Source organism: Kogia breviceps, chromosome 2, assembly GCF_026419965.1.
Source record: "Kogia breviceps isolate mKogBre1 chromosome 2, mKogBre1 haplotype 1, whole genome shotgun sequence".
NCBI lineage: Eukaryota > Metazoa > Chordata > Mammalia > Artiodactyla > Physeteridae > Kogia > Kogia breviceps.
Window position 1 is genome coordinate 151,508,561 of NC_081311.1, and position 21,956 is coordinate 151,530,516.

At 38.4% G+C, this 21,956-nt stretch overlaps 1 protein-coding gene across 1 annotated transcript; it reads right to left on the reverse strand.

Annotated features, from left to right (window-relative positions):
* Positions 1-3,934: 3,934 nt before the first annotated feature.
* On the reverse strand, positions 3,935-21,628 carry CUZD1 (CUB and zona pellucida like domains 1). Its single transcript, XM_067023186.1, is given in 5 exon segments — positions 3,935-3,985; positions 3,987-4,083; positions 4,085-4,405; positions 4,407-4,576; positions 21,560-21,628. Coding segments are annotated over 5 exon segments (708 nt in total).
* Between the last annotated feature and the right edge of the window lie 328 nt (positions 21,629-21,956).

Genomic DNA, 21,956 nt, shown 5'->3' on the forward strand with positions numbered 1-21,956 from the left:
AATCAACATTTAATTTGTAAGTTAACATGTCTGTAAAATAAATTCCTCTACCTGAAACTTCAGTCAAGTTTTCTACATACAAATAAATATCTTTTTTGAGTACTTTTTGTGTATGTATGCAAAATAAAATCACTGGGTGACATGTCAGGGTCAAAGTGGCACAAAACATGGACACATTCATGGCATGGTGAGACAGTCCCTTAACAAATAATTTGGCAGGAGATGGAGCCATAGGTGACCATGACCTTAAGCTCCTCAGGAATTCATGGTTATTTGTTGCGAAAACACTGGATTTTCTGCAGTTAGTGGAATGGTATTGAACACTTAAGAGGGCCAAGTAACCCCCAGTAACACCTAGTGGAGCCAGCATACTTAATAGAGTCCCAAATGATTGTTTATCTCACCTCCTAAAAAATGTTTTTCTGTAGGCCAAGCTTGTGCTAAATGCTGGAGCTATTATATCTCATTTAATCCTCACTAAGACACTGTGAGTTTTTAGGTCAGTCCAATAGCAAAGAGCTGGTGAGTAGATTTGGATTTGAACCCAGGGCTTTCAGACCCCTGACCCAGTCCATTTAATACCACCAATTCCAAGACAGTATTCTCTTTTTACCGCCTACAGCCGAAGGATGATGTCGCAGGTTAAACGGTACTAAGGTTCCATTCCATTATATGTTTACCTGTTTTATATTGGAGAAACACGCAGGGATGTTCCATTGGAGATAAAGGGAGTCAATATATAAAGAATCACAATTAGAAGCAGATTCCCTCTTTTTCCTTCACTGGACAAGGCTATGGAAACCTTGATAACCTAAAATAAAAGAAGATAAAAGAAAATGAAAAGATTTAAATATATAGAAAAGGGGAAATAAAAGAAGGAAGTCAGAGATGAGTGTGAAAGAAGACAAAGTGAATAGAGGTAGGTGCATATGCAAAAATGGCAGATGCTACATAGGGGCAGTAGAGTCTTGGGACACCTACCTCTACCCAGACCGTGCCTACCTCTATCATTAAGTACTTTCTTCCCAAATTGCATTTTCATGTGTTTTTGTTGATATTCTACGTGAATCCAACGCAGATTATCCTATTTTACAGTAACTCCTAGAGTACATCTATCCTTAAGTATGCAGCATTGGTATTACACGTTTTATATAGCAGCCCCTTGGAGCTAGTTCCTCTTAGTTTGTGAAGATGCTCTTAAACACCATATGTTAATATTTGAAAATGCAACAAAAACTAGGGTTGATAAATTCTGACATATTGTAGACTTTGCAAAAACTTCTTTTTCAAATATTTTGTGTTTAGCAAAATGTATTTTCCAACCAGTATGATTTTCTTAAGTCAATGAGTGTTGTCAGAAAATTTAATCTATTTTTAAAATTTATACTTTACTCACCAATTCTATTTAAAGGATATTTTGAAATCCAGGAATTTATTTTAGTTTCTTTTTACAAGTCTCTTTTGTTTTTTAGGAATTCTAAACATATTTTATTATTTTTTTTACAACTTTATTGGAGTATAATTGCTTTACAATGGTGTGTTAGTTTCTGCTGTATCACAAAGCAAATCAGCTATATGTATACATATGTATCCCCATATACCCTCCCTCTTGCTCCTCCCTCCCACACTCCCTATCCCACCCCTCTAGGTGGTGACAAAGCACAGAGCTGATCTCCCTTTTACAGATCTCTTTAAAACCTATTTTGTCCTGAAGTTGCCCTGAATTAAACTCTCACATATTAGAATTCATTTTGAAACTCTGAAAAAAATTTATTACTATTAAAAAAAGAACCATGCCACTCAACTAAAATAACAGTTCTCTGAATATATAGTTAAATGAAATTCTGGCAATATTGCTAAAAAAAAGAAATATAACTGAGAACTCAGCTGACCAGGAGTCTGTTCTTGGTCTTTGCTTGACCTAATCTTAGTTTCCTACTTCAGCCAAATATTGAATGTTTTTCACTAAACCAAGTATAACAACCCTTTTCACTCCCCTGCCTAGTAGAGAATAAATTGTTAAGTGGATGTCTGCATGAAACTTTGAGCTGTTCAGATAAAGAATACCCTATAAGACTTTAAAGTAACGTTTGGTAATGAGGCAGGGAAGCAGGCCCTCTCAAACCCTGCAGGTGGAAGTAGAAATAGGAACAGACCATCTGGAAGACAGTGTTGTTGAATAGAAGAAGCCTTACAATTTTGGCTCATAATTCTACTTCTGTGAATGTATCTTAATAAACAATAGGGGACTGGTAAAAGTATGGCACATGGAATAAACCATTAAAATGATTTAGTAGACTATACTGTAGTAGAAGAAAATGACATGGAAAAATGCTCATGATATATGTTAAGTTTTAAAAAGTTATCAAACAGTGGGTACTGTATGATCTCAAGTAAGTGTATATAGATATAGATGCTGATATAGATCAACAGATCAATAGACAGATGTATGGGGTAGATGTAGATATAAATGTAAATATAGAAATGCATATAGCTCTAGAATGTATATATGTATGTATGTATACATATCTATATTTATAGATATATCTAGATACACATCTTTTTCTGTTTTGATTGTTTTTCAAAGAATGATTTCTTTTTTCAAGATTTACAAGAACTGGTATTTATTATCATGAGGTTCAAAGTATATATCTTTATAACTCATTAGTTACCTCTTTTATACATAGTATCAATAGTGTATGTATGTCAATCTCAATCTCTATAGATAACATTTTATCTAGATATAGGTAAAAAGATAACAAAGATGGGACTTGGGGTGATTTAACATTTGTGTTTTTTCCTTGTCTGTATTTTTCCTGAAAAAACATGGATTTTCTTCAGTAAATACGTTTCCTTCAATAAACAAGTATTACTTTATAACATGGAAAAATTATTTAAGTGGATGACACTAGAAGAAAAAAATCATATATTAACCAATTAAAAGACTATATCATGCTCAAAGAAAAAAAATGCATATTTTTATGTGTTTACACTTTCCAAGCTCAAATCTATCAATGTAATCTCATGCTCTTTAGGCTTTGTGGCAGGCGGAGCTGATCTCCTGTTTTGTAGGGCCTGGTGACATGGGAACCAAGTCACAGCTGCCATCCCAGGCCTTGGGTTGGGAACACTTGCACTGACAGCTTTTGAACTCCTAGAACCTCCTGAGGCAACTGACTTTTCACACAAATTTGAGGGCAATGAGCCTCCTATGATCTGAAACATGATAAAAGGGCATTTAATGGTTGCTTAATGTACTCTAAATTCAACTGGGAAACGTCTTCAGATTTTTGAAGTGAAGATGAACCTAATCCCACACTGTACCTTTACATGGCAAGCAAAATGGTAGCTAACCTGTCAACCTAAGTACTGATGGCTGGGGAGTACAGGGAAAATTGTTTTAGCATCCAATTCCTTCTTGTTTTATCCATCTAAGACTGCCTCCCCAGTTTAATAACAAAGGAGGAAATGTGGTTGCCTCCACAAGGAAATACCACCTTAGAGTCGAGTAGTCCTAGTATAATATCCTCTCTGTAGAACGCCAGCTCTTAAGATGAAGGCGTTAAAGAAATAAATATGGAAATGTTATTTTTCAGCTATAGAAGATTGGGATTCAACCCGATGATGACAGAGGCCTAGGTGTGCACATAAAATATAGGAATCATTAGTGAATCCATTTTTGCATTATTATTTAAGCTATGGTATACTCCAGAAAATAGCACATAGAGTAGAAATGAATATGTCCTAAAAGGTTCAGTGTAAAGGTCTCATGGAAGGAGATTCTTTATTTTTTAATTTTCTTGAATGTGGTTTGTAGGTTTTCCCCCCTCTTTTATGGGGCCCTCCTTAATTTATTCCTAATGTATCTAGCCACGAGGCAGCACTTCTTCAACACTCAGGAGAAATGCATTTCACTTAAGTCTGAACCCTTTAGTTAATAGTCCTGCAGTTTCTGGACTTTGTAGTCTGTTCTCTGACTCACAAACTTGCCTTGCTAGAATTGTAGCCACAATCACAATATTCAGAACAAGGACCATGAATGAAAACAGATGCAGATTGTTAAAAGGTTGAATCTGAGTTTCAATGCGTTTGATACTGAAATTCTGAATTTCCACTTGCCCGTCAATCCCTTTTCAGATGAATGCATCCTATGACAGAATTAGTCTTCTATTTGTATGAAGAAATGTCTCTTTTCCTTCAGAAAAAGTCTGGTTGTAGCGAGACTGATTACTACTACCACTATGAAACCTTACACTCGAGATACACGGAGCCCAGACACCTCAAGAATTCAAAGGAGTTAAACTGGAATCTTGCACAGTGTCGAGGTAAGGGATACACCTTACAAGTCTCATCTTAATTACATCCATTCTTGCTGAGGTCATAGGTTGGAGATGCAAAGTCAGACGGGAGTGGTGCTGCAGGTATCCTGGATCACCTGGACCACCAAATTTGGATCTGAGGTGCATAGACTTACTTGAACAAAAAGTTTGGTTCAAACCCACATATATGGTGACTCCAACATAGGCTTTCCAAATGAAGTGGACTCAAAAAAATACAATTGTTTCTCCTTTTCTTTCTTTTTTAAAGGTTAGTTTTTTGGTGACAGTAATTAAAGAATAACTATGGTGAACTTCTCTTGAATGGGCTAAAAGAAAGGTCGTGGGTATCATTCAGGTCCTTGAAAAAATATATTGAGCAAATAAACCATGCGCTTGACATAATTCCTAGTTTTTAAGTTACCTTTTTTCTATTCAAACTAATAAAATGTAGTATATCTTTTTTGGTCTAATTTATTTATTTATTTATTTATTTTTTTGCAGTACTTGGGCCTCTCACTGTTGTGGCCTCTCCTGTTGCGGAGCACAGGCTCCGGGCGCGCAGGCTCAGCGGCCAGGACTCACGGGCCCAGCCACTCCGCGGCACGTGGGATCTTCCCGGACCGGGGCACAAACCCATGTCCTCTGCGTCGGCAGGCGGACTCTCAACCACTGCGCCACCAGGGAAGCCCTGGTCTAATTTTTTAAATTAATTAATTAATTAATTTATTTTTTGGCTGCGTTGGGTCTTCATTGCTACGTGCAGGCTTTCTCTAGCTGTGGCAAGTGGGGGCTACTCTTCGTTGCAGTGTGCGGGCTTCTCATTGCCGTGGTTTCTCTTGTTGCGGAACACGCACTCTAGGCACGGGGGCTTCAGTAGTTGTGGCTCGCAGGCTTAGCTGCTCTGTGGCATGTGGGATCTTCCCGGACCAGGGCTTGAACCTGTGTCCCCTGCACTGGCAGGCGGATTTTTAACCATTGTGCCGCCAGGGAAGTCCTTGTCTAATTTGCTCATGGGAAATGCCATTACATATAACCTTTCACAAACCCAGTGTCAAATGCCTCTCTTCTCTTCATTTCAATATCACAACTGATTACGTGCTACCTGCAGTGCAGACACAAGCTACTATTACAAAGGGGTGGCAAATATACAAAACAGGTTATTATTCAGCAGAGGCTATTTAGCAATACATAACTTACAATGTAATTTACTTGTTTCCCCCACAGTTACATGACTACTGCGAACACCATAAACTAGTTCAATTCAGCCATAAAAAGAGGATTTATTGTTTGTTTCCTGCTTCAGCTGAGATCTTATTATAGCTCCCACAGGTAGTCAAAACACAAGAGAATTTTAACTTCCTTCAATAATTGCTCAAACTTGAATGTAGCTAATATGGAAGGAAATAAGAATGGGCTTTAAGTCTATCGTATCCTCTGGGTGTTTGAGAATCTCTGGTTTGTATTTCTAAATTGATATGTAATCATTTTGTCTTTTTAAAAAATTAATTCTAAGAGTTGTTTCCTTAAGAAAAAAAATCAACTAGCTTGTTAAATTGTACATAGTATATTGGACAATATCATCAAGGCTAGATTTCCTCAGCCACATTTTAGGCCCTTTCCTCAGCAATATACACTTGCTTCTTAAAAAATAATAAATAATAAAATCATTTTCCCAAGCACCTCAGTCTAAAGTTACAGCTGTATCTGGTTACTCTTTGGATGGGAAATAGGCCGGTTGCTTTTCTTCTTGGTCCTCCAAGCCTTGCTCCTGAATCCTTTCCACACACACGACTCTTATTTCAAAGAGAAACCCCACTGGGAGGGTGGAAGACCTGACTGTGAGAGAAGGAAGTTATGCTAATTTCCCACCCCAAAGACGCCACTGAGCACTTCAAATACTTGCAGCTTAGGAGGGAAAAAAAGGCTTCATTCTAGATCAATTCAAAGTTAGGTGATCACAACTGCAAGTTTTCAGGCTATGCCATCTCCTCCCCCACCTCTCACCAGTGCCTTCCTCAGCCCAAGAAACAGCGTTGCAGCCTGAGGAACAGAGCCAGGCAGAATGGGATGCAGTGGCCCCATGAGAGCCGCGCCCAGTGCTAATTGAAGACATGGACGGCTGTGTTGTTTCTGGCTGCACCAGAGCCAGGACTTTATATTTGGAGGAACAAATGGCTCCCAAGTGTTCAGGCCACAACTTGTCTGTGTAGCTTCTCTGACGTTCAGGAGTACTTTGCCTCTCAAATATGAAAGGTTCCAGAAAAGGGGAGCAGGGAGCACTGGGAAAGGAAAGAATTTTTTAAAAATGTTTACTCATTTGCTGTTTACTCATTTACCTTTGTTAGTTGAGGAGTTTCTAAAGGAGATATTGTTCAAGAAGAAATGGTACATATTAAAAGAAATCTTTCAAGAAGAAACACAGTCCAATGCAAGCATTCATGTAACAAATATTTTATACATGTCATATGGTGCAATTATTCTTAACCTTTTCCCTAGCCTCTTTGAAAATCTGATGAACAATATGAATTATTACCCTAGGAAAAAGCATACACATATGGAAGTACAGAGCCTTTGTCACAAACTCCCTGAAGTGGAGGCAGGAGTGGTATTACCAAAACAGTGATGGAGAAAATGCTGCCCTCTATCCCCCAGTAAAGATCAGCAATTAGACAGCTCTCCATGAATAAGAACAACTCTGGAGAGCTCTCGAGTCCACTTAAGAATCTTCAGCAACACAGTGGAACAAAAATCTGAGAATAACCTCATGAGGAGAGAAGGAAGAAAGCTTCATTTTGCCTGCATTATCCCATTCCTCAAGCCAGCACTGCTCAGGGTCAAGAGAACTTCCCAGCTAGAAAGAGCTCCCCTAGCCAGGAAAGGAAGAGTGGATGTAGTGAGCAACCAGCTTCCCCAGCCCTTGGGGCATCATATGAAGGTCCTATTACAGTTTCACCCCACCCAGAGACTGGCAAAGCTGACACATAGAGACAGAAACAAGGAAGAAAAGCAGGAGTTACCAATAACAATCATGGTTTGTAGTGACTTGTGACTTGTGACTTGCTCTGCAGACAAATCCAGAAGATTTTGCCACTGAAGAAGCTAACACCAGCACAGTTGCCAAAGACCCCCTGGGGATTTCACCAGCTTTTGCCCCACAGGTATTTGTATTTACTGACACCAGCCACCTGAGTTCCTTCCCTGCTACCTCCTTCTTCACCCATGCCAGAGCCCAGGAACTGCACTGGTGGCCAGCCCAGGCCTCTGTGGCTACATGAGTGCTAGAGGCCAGCCTAGACCCCCACAGCTGACATCCACTTCCTAGTGTGTACTTGACATAGCCCCTCCAGATGTGCATTTGCATGCCGCTAGCCTGATACCTGTCAGCAGTGTCCACTGCAGTGTGCACACCCAGGGGAAGACAATACAGCCACTGAAGAGCATGCTGACAGCCAAGGTCCCCAAAACTGCCTGTGGGCTTGGATCAGGTCTTGTCTTCTGTCACTGGCTTGCACCACTGCACCACACTACCTGCAATTAAGGCCTCCAGCTGTGCACCTGCATACTCCTGGCCTGACCCCCATTACTGGTCTCCCCTGCAATGTGCACACAGAGGGAGACAATGCAGTCATAGGAGAGCACACCAACAGCTAGGGCCCCCATAGCTACCTGTGAGCCCACAACTGGCCCAGCCCTTGCTGCCTACCCTGGCCCCCACCACTGTGTATGTGTCTGCAGCTGATCCAAGCTACCACACAGGCACCTGCAGCAGGCCCCATGGCCAAGTGTATGTACACTACTGGCTCTAGCCACCATCACTGTCTGGCCTGGTCACTAGCTGCTGGACCTAGAGGCATAACTGAGGACCCCAACAGCCCTTACAGCCACTGTAGACCCCCACAGTGCTCTAAAGGACCACACAGTTGTTGATGTCGTGGACCTCAGCAGCATGAGCCAAGGAGACATCATGCACCCCTGGACCCAGTGCCACCACATGTCCCCATACTTGGTACCTTCCTTCACTAGAACCAGGGTCAAAGCACATTCCAGCATGTCCCAAACCACAGGTAAAAGTCTTTCCTTGCTGAGATCAGTCCATGAAGTCCAGAAGAGGTGACTAGTTATTTAAATGTAGAGACATCTATGCAAGGCTACAAGGGATCATGAAGAATCAGGGAATCATGACTCTCCTGAAGGAATACAGTAAGCCATCAGTAATGATCCCCAAAGAAATGGAGATGCAGGAATTGCCCAACAAAGTGTTCAAAATAACTGTTCTAAAGATGCTCAGAGAACTACAAAGAACACAGATAAATAATTTAACAATATTAGGAATACAACAGGAAAACAAAATGAGAAGTTCAACAGAAAGATAGAAAACATAAAAATGACCAAACAAATTTTGGAGCTGAAGAATACAGAGTGAACTGAAGAACTGAATAGAGAAATACATAACAAAGAAAACTCCATAAGGCTAAGAGCAAATTTCTCAGCACAGACCTTACAGACCAGGAGAGAATGAAATGATATATCCAAAGTACTAAAAGAAACAAACTGCCAATCAAGAATAATTTACCCAGAAAAACTGCCCTTCAGAAGTGAAGGTGAGACAGTTTCCCTAACAAACAAAAGCTGAGGGTGTTCTTCACCACTATACCTACTTTACAAGATATGCTGAAAGGAATTCTTCAAGTTGAAATGAAAGGATAATTAGTAACATGAAACACATGAAAATATATATCACACTGGTTAAATTTGGCATATAGTCAAATTCAGAATACTCTAATACAGTAATATAGTGGTATGTTAACTACTTAACCTTAGTATAAAAGCTAAAGGACAAAAGTATTTTTAAAAAGCTATAGCTACAATAATTTCTTAATGGATACACAAAATAAAAAGATGTAAATTGTGATATCAAAAATATAAAAGGGGGGGGCTTCCCTGGTGGCGCAGTGGTTGAGAGTCCGCCTGCCGATGCAGGAGACGCGGGTTCGTGCCCTGGTCCGGGAGGATCCCGCATGCCGCGGAGCGGCTAGGCCCGTGAGCCATGGCCGCTGGGCCTGTGCGTCCGGAGCCTGTGCTCCGCAACGGGAGAGGCCACAACAGTGAGAGGCCCGCATAACGAAAAAAAAAAAAAAAAAAAAAAAAAAAAAAAAAAAAAAAAAAAAAAAAAAAAAAATATAAAAGGGGGAGTAAAAGGTAGAGTTTTTGTAGGTAATTGAAGTTAAATTGTTATCAATGTAAAGTAGATTGTTGTATGTATAAGATGTTTTATGTAAGCCTCATGATAGCCACAAAGCAAAAACCCACAGCAGATTCACAAAAGATAAAGAGAAGGGGGAGTTCTCTGGTGGCCTAGTGTTTAGGATTCTGGGCTTTCACTGCCGTGGCCTGGGTTAAATCCCTGGTCAGGGAACTGAGATCCTGCAAACCACATGGTGCAGCCAAAAAAAAAAAAGAAGGAGAAGGGAATCAAAGCATACCCACTATGGAAAATAACTAATTTACAACAGAAGACAGCAAGAGAGAGGAAAAAGGAACAAGGGAACTACAAAACAGCCAGAAAACAATTCATAAGGTAGCATCAGTAAAGCCTTACTTACAATAATTAATCTAAATGTAAATGGATTGAACTCTCCAATCAAAAGACATGGAATGGCTGGATGGATTAAAATAAGACCTGACTATTGGGCTTCCCTGGTGGCGCAGTGGTTGAGAATCCGCCTGCCGATGCAGGGGACACGGGTTCGTGCCCCGGTCCGGGAAGATCCCACATGCCGCGGAGCGGCTGGGCCCGTGAGCCATGGCCGCTGAGCCTGCGCGTCCGGAGCCTGTGCTCCGCAACGGGAGAGGCCACGACAGTGAGAGGCCCGCGTACCACAAAAAAAAAAAAAAAAAAAAAAAAAAAAAAAAAAAAAAAAAAAAAGACCTGACTATATGCTGCCTACAAGAGGTTCACTTCAGCTTTAAGGACACAGGAAGGCTCAAGGTGAAGGGATGAAAAAATATATTCCATGCAAGGTAGAAACCAAAAGAGAGAAAGGGTAGCTATACTTGTATCAGACAAAATAGACTTTAAGCCAAAAATGGTAACAAGAGACAAATAAGGTCATTATATAATGATAAAGCAGTTGATTCATCAAAAAGAAATAACAGTTATAAATATATATGCACCCAACACTGAGGCACTTATAGCAAGCAAATACTAACAGATGTAAAGGGAGAAATAGACAATACAGTAAGTCCCTATGTACAAACCTTCAAGTTGCAAACTTTCAAAGATTTGAATGTGCTTCTGCATGTCCAATCACATAAGTTAGTTCATGTGTCTGGCATATATTGTCATGTGTGTGCATCCTCTACAAGTGGTTGTGCAGGAAATGGCAAGGGGATTTTCTTTATTTGAGGAGGCACTGTTAGTTTTTGAGGCACAGGACCCGAATGCAGAATGGTACAGAAAGGGTGCAGCAGCAATTCAGAATGCAATCTAGTGCTACCATGTCATCTATGATGAGAAAAGAAGAGCTACCACCCAGACATCACTGGATCCCTTTTTAAAGAGGGTAGATAGAATTGAATCCAGCAAGGAACCAGAACCTGTGCCATCAATGTCAGGTGTGAGTGAAATTGCAGCTTGCCTTCCGTCTTCTATCGCTGACGATCCTTTGGCTCTACTATCTCCCACCTCCTTTCCCTCCTCCAGTCAGTAACTCTTCTTGCCTGTTCACTAGATGCCAGCCCCTGTATGCCAGCTCTTGTACTGTACTACTGTACTTTTCAAGGTACTGTACTGTAAGTTAAAAAATGTTTTATTTTTTGTTGTTTGTTTTTTATGTATTACTTGTGTGAAAAGTATGATAAACCTGTTACAGTATAGTACTATATAGCCAATTGTGTTAGTTGGGTACCTAGGCTAACTCTGACTTAAAAACAAATTGGACTTAGAAACGCACGCTCAGAACTGAACTCGTTTGTTTGTAGGGGACTTACTGTACAATACTAGACTTCAAAACCCTACTTTCAACAAGAGATCATCCAGACCGAAAGTTAACAAGGAAACGTGGGATTTGGTACATACTTCAAACCAAATGGACCTAACAGACATATAGAAGAGATTCCATCCAACAGCAACAGAATATATATTATTCTCAAGTGCACAGAAAGCATTCTCCAGGACAGATCATATGATAGGTCATGAAACAAGTCTTAGCAAATGTAAGAAGACTGAAATCATACCAAGTATCTTTTCTAACCACAATGGTATGAAACTAGACATCAATAACAGGAGGAAAGCTGGAAATTTCACAAATAGCGGAAATTAAACAATACAGTTCAGAACAACCAATGGGTCACAGAATTAATCAAAAGGGAAAAAATTATCTTGAAACAAATGAAAATGGAAACACAACAATATAAAAGCCATAGGATGCTGCAAAAGCAGTTCTAAGAGGGAAGTGTATAGTGATAAACACCTACACTAAGAAAAAAGATTTCAAATAACCAGCTTTATACCTAAAGAAACCAGAAAAAGAAGAACAAACTAAGCCCAAAATTAGAAGAAAGGAAATAACAAAGATCAGAGCAGAAATACATGAAATAGAGTCCAGAAAAACACTAGAAAAGATTAATGTAAATAAGAGCTAGTTTTTTGAAAGATAAACAAAATTGACAATCCTTTAGCTAGACTAAGAAAAGAGAAGACTCAAATAAGAGATTACTGTGAATAATTATATGCCAACAAATTGACTAACCTAGAAGAAATGGATAAATTTTTAGAAACATACATCTACCAAGACTGAATTGTAAAAAAATAGAAAATCTAAACAGACCCATAATTGCTAAGAAGATGGAACCAGTAGTCATACACCTCCCAATAAAGAAAAGCCTAGGACCAGATGGTTTCACTGTGAATTCTACCAAACATTTAAAGAAGGCTTAAGACCAAGCTTTCTCTCAAATTCTTCTAAAACATTGAAGAGGACGGGAGACTCCTAAACTCATTTTACAAGTCCAGCATTACTCTGACACCAAAGCCAGATAAGGATACTATAATAAAATTACAGACCATATCCCCAATGAATGTAGATGCAAAAATCCTCAACAAAATACTAGCAAACCGAACTGAACACTACATTAAAAGGATCATACACCATGATAAACCAGGATTTATTATCCCTTGGATGCAAGGATGGTTCACATATGAAAGTCAATAAATGTGATACACATTAATAGAATAAAAGATAAAAATCATATGATCATCTCAATAGATGCAGAAAAAGAATTTGACAAAATACTATAATCCTTTCACAATAAAAATTCTCAATGAATTGGGTACAGAAGGAAAATACCTCAACATAGTAAAGGCCATATGTAGCAAGCACACAGCTAATAGCAGACTCAGTGGTGAAAGGTTGAAAGCTTTTTCTCTAAGATCAAGAACAAGACAAGGATGCCCACTCTTGCAATTATTTGACATAGATAGTACTAGAAGTGTTAGTCAGACTAATCAGGCAAGAAAAAAAAGTAAAAGACATCCAAATTGGAAAGAAAAAAAATTAAAATTTTCTCTGTTTGCTGATGTAGAAAATCCCAAAGACTACCAAAAAACTTCTAGAATTAATCAATGGATTCAGTACAATTGCAGGATACAAAATCAACACACAGAAATCAGCTGCATTTCTATACACTAACAATGAAAAACAAAGAAAACAATATCATTCACAATAGAATCAAAACCAATAAAATACTTAGGAATAAATTTAACCAAGAAGGTGAAAGATATGTACACTGAAAACCATAAGACATTGATGAAATTAAAGAAAATGCAAATAAATGGAAAGATATCCTGTGTTTAGGCATTGGAAGAATTAAAATTAACTTGTTCATACCACCCACAGTCATCTATAGATTCAATGCAATCCTTATTAAACTTCCAGTGGCATTTTTCACAGAAATAGAAAAACAATCCTAAAATTTGAATGGAACTATAAAAGATGTCCAATAGCCAAAGCATCAATTAAAAGAAGAACAAAGCTGGAGGCATCGCACTTCCTGATTTCAAACTATACTACAAAGCGATTATAATCAAAACAGTATGTACTGACATAAATTCCAATGGAACAGAAGAGCACAAAAATAAACCCATGTGTATATGGTCAGCTAATATTTGACAAGGGAGCCAAAAACACTCAATGAGGAAAAAATAGTCTCTTCAATCATGGTGCTGGGAAGACTGCAAAACCACACAAAGAATGGAACTGGACCCCCATCTTATGCCATTCACAAATACAGGAGACCTGAAACCATAAAAGGTCTGGAAGAAAATAAGGAGAAAGCTCCTTGACATTGATCTTTGCAATGAGTTTTTAGATATGATACCTAAAGCACAATCAACAAAAATAAAAATTAATAAGTGGGACTATATCAAGCTAAAAAGCTTCTGCACAGCAAGAGACAATCAACAAAATGAAAAAGCAATCTACAGAATGGGAGAAAATATTTGCAAATATTATATCTGATATGTGATTAATATCCAAAATATATAAAAAACTCATACAACTCAACAGCAAAAAACAAAAACAAAAAACCCACACAATCCAATTAAAAATGACCCAAGAAAATGACATTTTTCTAAAGAAGACAGACAAATGGCCAACACATGCATGAAAAAGTGCTCTACACTACTAATCATCAGGGAAATGCAAATCAAAATGACAATGACATATTACCTCATACTTGTTAGAAGGGCTATTGTCAAAAAGATGAGGGAAACAAGTGTAGGTGAGGATGTAGAGAAAAGGGATACCTTTGTGCACTGTTGTTGGGAATAGATATGGGTACAGCCACTATGGACCAGTATGAAGATATCTTAAAAATTAAAAATAGAACTACCATATGATCTATCAATCCCACTTCTGGGTATATATCCAAAGGAAATGAAAACAGGAACTGGAAGTGATATCTGCACTCCCATGCTCACTGCAGCATATTCACAATAGCCAAGATAGGGAAACAACTAAGTGTCCATCAACAGATAAATAGATAAGATGTGGTGTATATGTACAATGGAATATTATTCAGCCATGAGAAAGAAGAAAGTTCTGCCATTTGTGACAACATGGATGAAGATTGAGGGCATTATGCTACGTAAAACACATCAGACAAAGAAAGACAAATACTGTACATCACTTACATGTAATTATGTGACATGATGGAGGTGTTAGCTAATGCTCTGGTGGTAATCATTTTGCAATATATGTATTTGCAATATGTAAGTGTATCAAACCAATACTTTGTACACCTTAAACTTACATGTTATATGTCAACTATACCTCAATAAAGCTGGGGGAAAAAGACTTTATTAAATTAAAAAAACATTTTAGGGGAAACCTTCCCTTATGTACTCTTTTATAATTGCCTTGACAAATTTGAGATGGTTATACTTTTTTCAATTTAAGTTTTTCATAATTGTATTAGAAAGCAATAACTGCTTTTGTATCCTTTCTGATAGCCCACTTGAGGATGACTTTTGCGTTATTTATGTATTTTTCACAATAGACTTTTCATGTTTTTGAATTCTTTTAGCTGGAGTAGGAAATGCAAACAAATCAACAAATGCATTTAGCCCTTGAAAGCTGGAGTCCAGCTGAGTAGTTACAATATCAATTACATCATGAACAATTCCTTTTACCTAAAAAACTGCTAAAACTCAGAGGGTTGCAGTATTATTTCTCAGTATTATTTCTCATATTATTTCACATAGGACCAACTGGAAAAGAAAATGTAGACCCTTTTTAAATATCTCTGAATGTTGGCAAACCTGGGGAATTTTTTTTTTTCTTTTGGTACGCGGGCCTCATGACTGTTGTGGTCTCTCCCGTTGCGGAGCACAGGCTCTGGACGCACAGGCTCAGCAGCCATGGCTCACAGGCCTAGCCGGTCCACGGCATGTGAGATCTTCCCAGACTGGGGCACGAACCTGTGTTCCCTGCATCAGCAGGCAGACTCTCAATCACTGCGCCACCAGGGAAGCCCCGGGAATTTTTTGATATGAGAAAAATATGCATTTGCTTTTAAGGCAAAATATTGCCTATTTTATATTAATCAACTGACTTCAACAAAGACTATCTTATCTGTTGCTAAAAATTGACCAACAGCCACTGAGTGCTATCTTTGCCAGTGCCAAAAAGATTTCCAAATCTTTTCAGCTAAAAAGTCAGCAAAGATCAAAAAGAGGTTTCACATGAGTTCTCTATGTGCCAATGAGATACAAGTGCCATTTTAAGCACATTATAATAATCCTGTTGTACAGCATTCTTTTCCAATGACTTGTAAAAATTATATATTTGAGAGAAGTACTTTTTTTTCAGCATAAGAAAGTATGAATTAGGAAAGGTACATTTAATAAGTTCAATGATCTATTGCTACAAGTTAATACTTTTTTTCCATTCTATGGAGTTACAAATTCCTGGCCAATTAGCCATAATAGAGATGAAACTTGACTGCTACAGCGCAACTTGACAAAATGATTTATTACTACTTAGTCACTGGAATAAATACGTGCTCTCTAACATTTATAGCTTTTCACTTATTTTGTTATGTATGCCTTCCACTAAATTAAAATATGCGCACTAGCATAACATTGTAGCCAGATTTCAAAAAGAAAGGAAGAGAGAAAGGAAAGAAGAAAGGAAGGAAGGAAAGAAGGGAGGGAAGGAGGGAGGGAGGGACGGAAGCCCAGCCCAGGATGAATTCTAGTTAAGTGCAATTTATTTTATTTGCTAATGATATCACACTGATTTTCTAATGCATTCACATATCCCTAATCACAGAAGAAGGGAGCCCCCATTAGGAATATCTCCAAGATGAAGCTGTGAGTAGGGCAGGTCACCACAGACTAGTTAAACTGCATTTTTAGTTTTGTTTTATCATTCTGCCCTTAGTATCTGGCACATAGTAGGTAAAGAACATTTGTTGAACCACTGCTAGGATATGACATAATACATTGTTTCTTTTAATTTTAGAATTATGTGGCATTGAGAAGGAAAATGGAGGGAGATGAAATAATAGTTGGAGGTTTGGGACTCTGGAAAGATATATAATGCTCCAAGGAGGAGTAGAATTAAAGTTGGAAATTTGTTTCTTTAATTTCCCGACTCAAGCATTACTTTAAAAATGAAAACTCTTATCAAATTAATCTTTGAAAAATCAATTAAAACAGCTAAAACAGAAAACGAGAGACTCTCAGAAATACGTTGTCCACAATAACCATTGTTGATGATACTGCACATTTGAAAAGTGCCACAGTATTCTCTCTCTTTTCTGATTCTCTTTAGAACTTAAGCTATGTAGAATTACGTGAAGGGCTCTATTAATTTCAAGATTGAAAAGGTAAGGAAACAAAACCCTCTAATAAATTTCTCCCTCAGAAAATATGCTGTGAGGAGGAAAAGGCTGACGGCTAGATAAATGTTACAGAAATCCACTGGTAAAGATGCCCTTTGCTTCATGTTGGGAGCAAGTAGTTATGTCAGAGCATGTGGTGAGCACCTCTACATGGGTGTTCCCCCCAAGAACACAGGTACTCTCACGGTGTCCTCCTTCTCACACGCAAAGAGTTAAACTCATTATTTTAACAGGGTTCATCCTGTGTACACTTTTTTAGGAATCTCTACCTCAATGGTACAGTGAGGTTAATACATGAAGCAAAGCAAAATTCCTATGATAGGTTTACACAGGGTGGCCTGAGGGATTCATAAGCTGTTCTTGAAACACCACACCTGTCTTCCAACTGTCACAGGCTGTAGAGAATCAACATGCAGACTGCTCTTCTAGAAGCCTGGATGGCTTAGGGTTGAAGAGAATATAGTTGGGTTGTGTGGTCTATCTTTCAGATGGGAGTCATGGTATTGGTCAACTTGCCAGCAACCCTTGGACTTGGGCTTGGATATGACAGGAATAGCAGAACTCACTAGAGGTCATCAGCTGCTTCCTCTAATCACTTTCTGGGTGCCGTGACCTCCAGTGGAGGAGGCATTTATTCTTCAAGGGTGTTTGGCTGTCTTGGAAGCCTATGAGCCTGGTCGGTCCTCACTGTGTGATCAGCTGGCAAGGGAATTAATTGCCAGTTCAATCTTGAGAAAAGATGTGAAGTTATACTGATAGGATAACATTTCAAGGTCTGCTAATCCTTGTGCCTAGTGACATGAGAAGACCATCAAACCTGCTTGAGTATGGGGGGTATTTCTGCAAAGGGATAAGATTACAATTAAGTGACTCAAAGCTCCTGCCTCTTTTATGAAGTACAGACTCTAACTAGAGGTAAGTCACCAGAATAAAAGGATCATTTCCCTATTTCAGAACAGTGACCTGAGCAGTCACTCTAATTTCTCTGATAGTCCTTCTTTGCCCTTGGCATTTCACTTAATTTCCAAATTTAAAAAGTCATTTTCCTATAACATGGAACACCTTTTTGATCTCCCGCCAATGCTCCCATCCTTATGCCTATTTATCGATATATAAGAAGCTCAGATCCCTCATCTTTTCCCCCAAATACTCCAGACATGCGAATCATCTCATTAGGAAAAATCACAGAAACCACTCTTTTGTATCACCAATGAGCTACGTCCATTCCAGGTGCTAGAAACCCCACCTACCTATAACTAATAATGCCCTGCTCCTCCACAAGAACAAAGAGAAAAATAACCACTTGTTCCCATCATGAAGCAATGGGTATCATTAGCAATGGAGTTCTATAGTATCTGTCTAGCCATCAGTCTTTTCCACCTCACAGCATATTTTCTGAGGGCTGTGCAGGGTTGGGGGGATGACTAAACTGAAAGGTGAAATAAACATGGACCCTGACCTGAAGGCATTTCCAGACTTGAAGAAGACACAGACACGTAACAAATACACTGTGATTCAGTAAGTACTACAATAAAACTACCTAAAAGGTTCAAAAGAAACAGAGGATGATGTGCTAAGGAAAAGGGAGGTGATGATTTGCCAGCCAGAATATAAAAGAACATTCTATTTCCAGAGGTAGGAAACAACATGAGGAAAAGTACAGAGGCTTCCAATGAGCAACTGTTGACTGTTCTGGACGTTGCAATGATATCTGAAAATACAAGCTTTACCTCTGTTGTATGTAGTATATAAAAATCAGTATAAAGTAATACAGTATAGAGCAGTCTTTAAAAAAAAACTTTCACATTTAAGACAATGTAACGACTTTCAAACCACAGCTAGAATATAGACTGACACAAAGATGTCCCATTCTCACAAATGAAAATTGTGATGTTACACTATTCATAAAAACATGATGGAACTCTCAGAAGGCAATTTTATAAGCAAAACCAGATAGCCAAATAATATCAGAAAAACAACCACCATTAACTGAATGCCTATGTGGCAGGCCCCAATCTCAATGATTTATATACATAATCTCCTTTAATTCTCACAATAGTCCTTGAGGTAGGTGTTATCCCTATTCTACACTTAAGGAAACAAACTCAGAAGAGTCAAGCAAATCATCCCTAAGTGACAGAGCTGGATTCAAATCCCAGATTAATTTGATGACATGGCATCATACCTCACATCCACCCCCGAAATCCTACCAAGAACCAGTGAAAGCTCATTATGATTAAGACTTTATGACTATGTAACTACAAGTATATATGCAGCAGCATTGCACAGCACAAAGAGCACTATACCAAGAATCATGAAGATAGTATTCTAATCCCAGTCTTTTTCTAAGTAACTTTGGTTTAATTATTTAACCCTTGAGTAAGGTGAAGTAGATAATTTCTAAGGCTCTATCCAGCTGTAAAAGACTAAAACGCTCCTTTATTACAATCACTGCTGCATAATGGGTTTTTCATTCAAGTATTAGCCATTATCTTAAAAATAAGGTCATCTTTCAAAAACGCAGAATCATTTAATCAGTCATGTTTACAGAGCTCCCTACACACTAAGTCTAATGTTAGGTCAAGTGTTGAATATTCCAAAGTAGGATCTCACTTCAACATCTGGGTGAACTTTGGGACTTCCCTGGTGGCGCAGTGGTTAAGAATCCGCCTGCCAACGCAGGGGACAGTTTCGAGCCCTGGCCCAGGAAGATCCCACATGCTGCAGAGTGACTAAGCCCGTGCGCCACAACTACTGAGCCTGTGCTCTAGAGCGCGTGTGCCTAGAACCTGTGCTCCACAACAGGAGAAGCCACCGCAATAAGAAGCCCGCGTACCACAACGAAGAGCTGCCCCCACTTGCCACAATTAGAGAAAGCCCACGCGCAGCAAAGACCCAACGCAGCCAAAAGAAAAAAAAAAAAAAACACAGCTGGGTTAGCTTCTCACTGTTATTTACCCAGGGAATGTTTTTCAGTGTTTTGGGAAAGAGCACAATACAGTAGTAGTATGGGCTAGAAATCCAACAGCTGTAGATTTTAATCTCAGTGTTGTCACTCAATAATTCTGTGACACTGGGGCAAGGGATTTAAGGCTGTAAAACAGTTTCCCATTCACTTATGAAAAATGAAAAAATAATCCTTACCAAGTAATTTGGTTTAAGAGATTAAATGAGATAAGGGACATGAAAATGCCTAGTATCAAGAGTGGCACAATATAAGCACTGAGTAAGGGTTATTCTTCTGCTCCTTGAGCTGCAGTTAAATTAGTGCAAAGCGGCTTTAAATACTATTGGATTAAAAAAAAGCCCACATTCATATCTGAGAGACAAAGTACTGATAAAAGTACAGTTCTGGGCCAGATTTAAATCTTGGCCCTGCTACTTCTTTGCAGTGTGAGTCTGAACAGCTTACTTACCTTCCCTGAGTTTCTGTTTCCACATTGGTAATGAGGATAACCATCACACACAGTTATTGTGAGAATGAAATGAGCAATAGAGAATTAAATTAGATAAAACTTATCTTATACCACAGTGTCTAGTACATAGTGAACTCTCAATAAACATTAGCTCTCATTATTACTCTAGCCAACATTTTCAGTTTGGACAAACCCCCTATTAACAGTCAAGGTAAAATTTTCTCTTCGTTGCCACCTCAAGTTCTGCCAGCTGGGCCTTGCTTCATGCTGCATACAAGGATCCTTGTACATTTTGGCTGAAGGTAAGAACTAGGAATGAACTGAAGGTCAGCTTCAGCCTGGGAACTTGTACATTATCTGCTCCTCAACTTCAGCCTTTGCAAGGTTTAACAGTTGAATGCCTACTTCAGATTGCTTTCTGGCACCCACAGCTTGTGTATAATCAATGACTGTAATTACAGAGGTTATGGTCATACCTAATTAGTATGGCATCTTGATTTATAATTAATCATTGAATGTTCACTTTCAAATAAACATTTTAGATGTAACTTGGGAGTGAAAATCTCCCTATGTGCTTTACATGTTGAATTCTATCCACCAGTTTAAGTGTGAATGTGCCTTTAGAATGCAAGTATTTCTTACATGATGCTTGCTGTAAAGATTCTCCTTCTACTGCAGGGAAGATGCTGAAACTGGTGTGTATACACGCAACTAAAGATGATATGCAACTTGAAATTCAGAAGCAGTATTTTTAATCTTGAGAGCCAGTCACATCACTCCAGTGCCAGATTTCTAGAACCAACATTTACTGACAATTGTTTTCTCAAGCAAATGTGTGATGCAGTAAATCCCTGTAAAAACATTAGAAAAAAAAAAAAAGGGCAACATATCTTAGGTTTCTGAAAACTTTATCCAATTGTACATAAAGTTTCAGTTTGTGAGAATACTTTAATAAAATTGTATCATCACTACTGACCCCCAAAACTTTAAATCCAGGAGTTAAAGAGGAAATACCTTTTAACTTACTAATGGAGAAAAAGCAAATAACTTGATAGAAACTTCATCATGAGTTGGTCTCTGCTCTACACTTGAAAGTAACTATTTAGTACCTTAAATAAGTAGTTTAACATGAGTGTGGGAGCAATTGGCAAAAGTGAGAAATTAATGATTCTGAACTACATTAAAATTTTAAAATATAATTGATGTAATAAAATTATAATTTTTGAATAAAATTTATTCATGTATTTTAGAACTTGTATACTATGACGGTACTTTTCAACTTAGGCCTTGGCCAAATATTAATTTCAAGAATCAACCATCGAGCATTTGGTCAATATGTGCACTATAAATGTGATTCAGCCATATACCACAGTTAAGACATGGCAGTCAGCAAGGTTGCATACCCTATCTCCAGCTCACCCACTTTCCAGGTTTGTGAACCTCATGTAAGAGGTTGACCAGAACCTGCACCAAGACTTGTTCATCCATCTTACTTCCGAAGAGAAAGAAGTAGAAAGGTAAGGGTCAAGTGGGTGCACTTAATCAGAAATGAGATATGGCCCTCTATGGCTTGGTTTCTAACTTCAGATTGCTAATTTATCTTATTTTGTTATTTTCAGGTCAAAATGAAATGAAAACTTTTCCTGGAAGTGAAACATTTCAGTTAGGCATGCTTGAAATGTTAACTATAGCAACGTGTATGGAAAGTTCAGTTCATACAAGAAAGAATGCAATTTTAATACATTTAAAGCAACTTTCCACTCTGAAAATAACACCAGAGCAGAGTCGATAAATATTTTTCCTTTCGATTCAACAG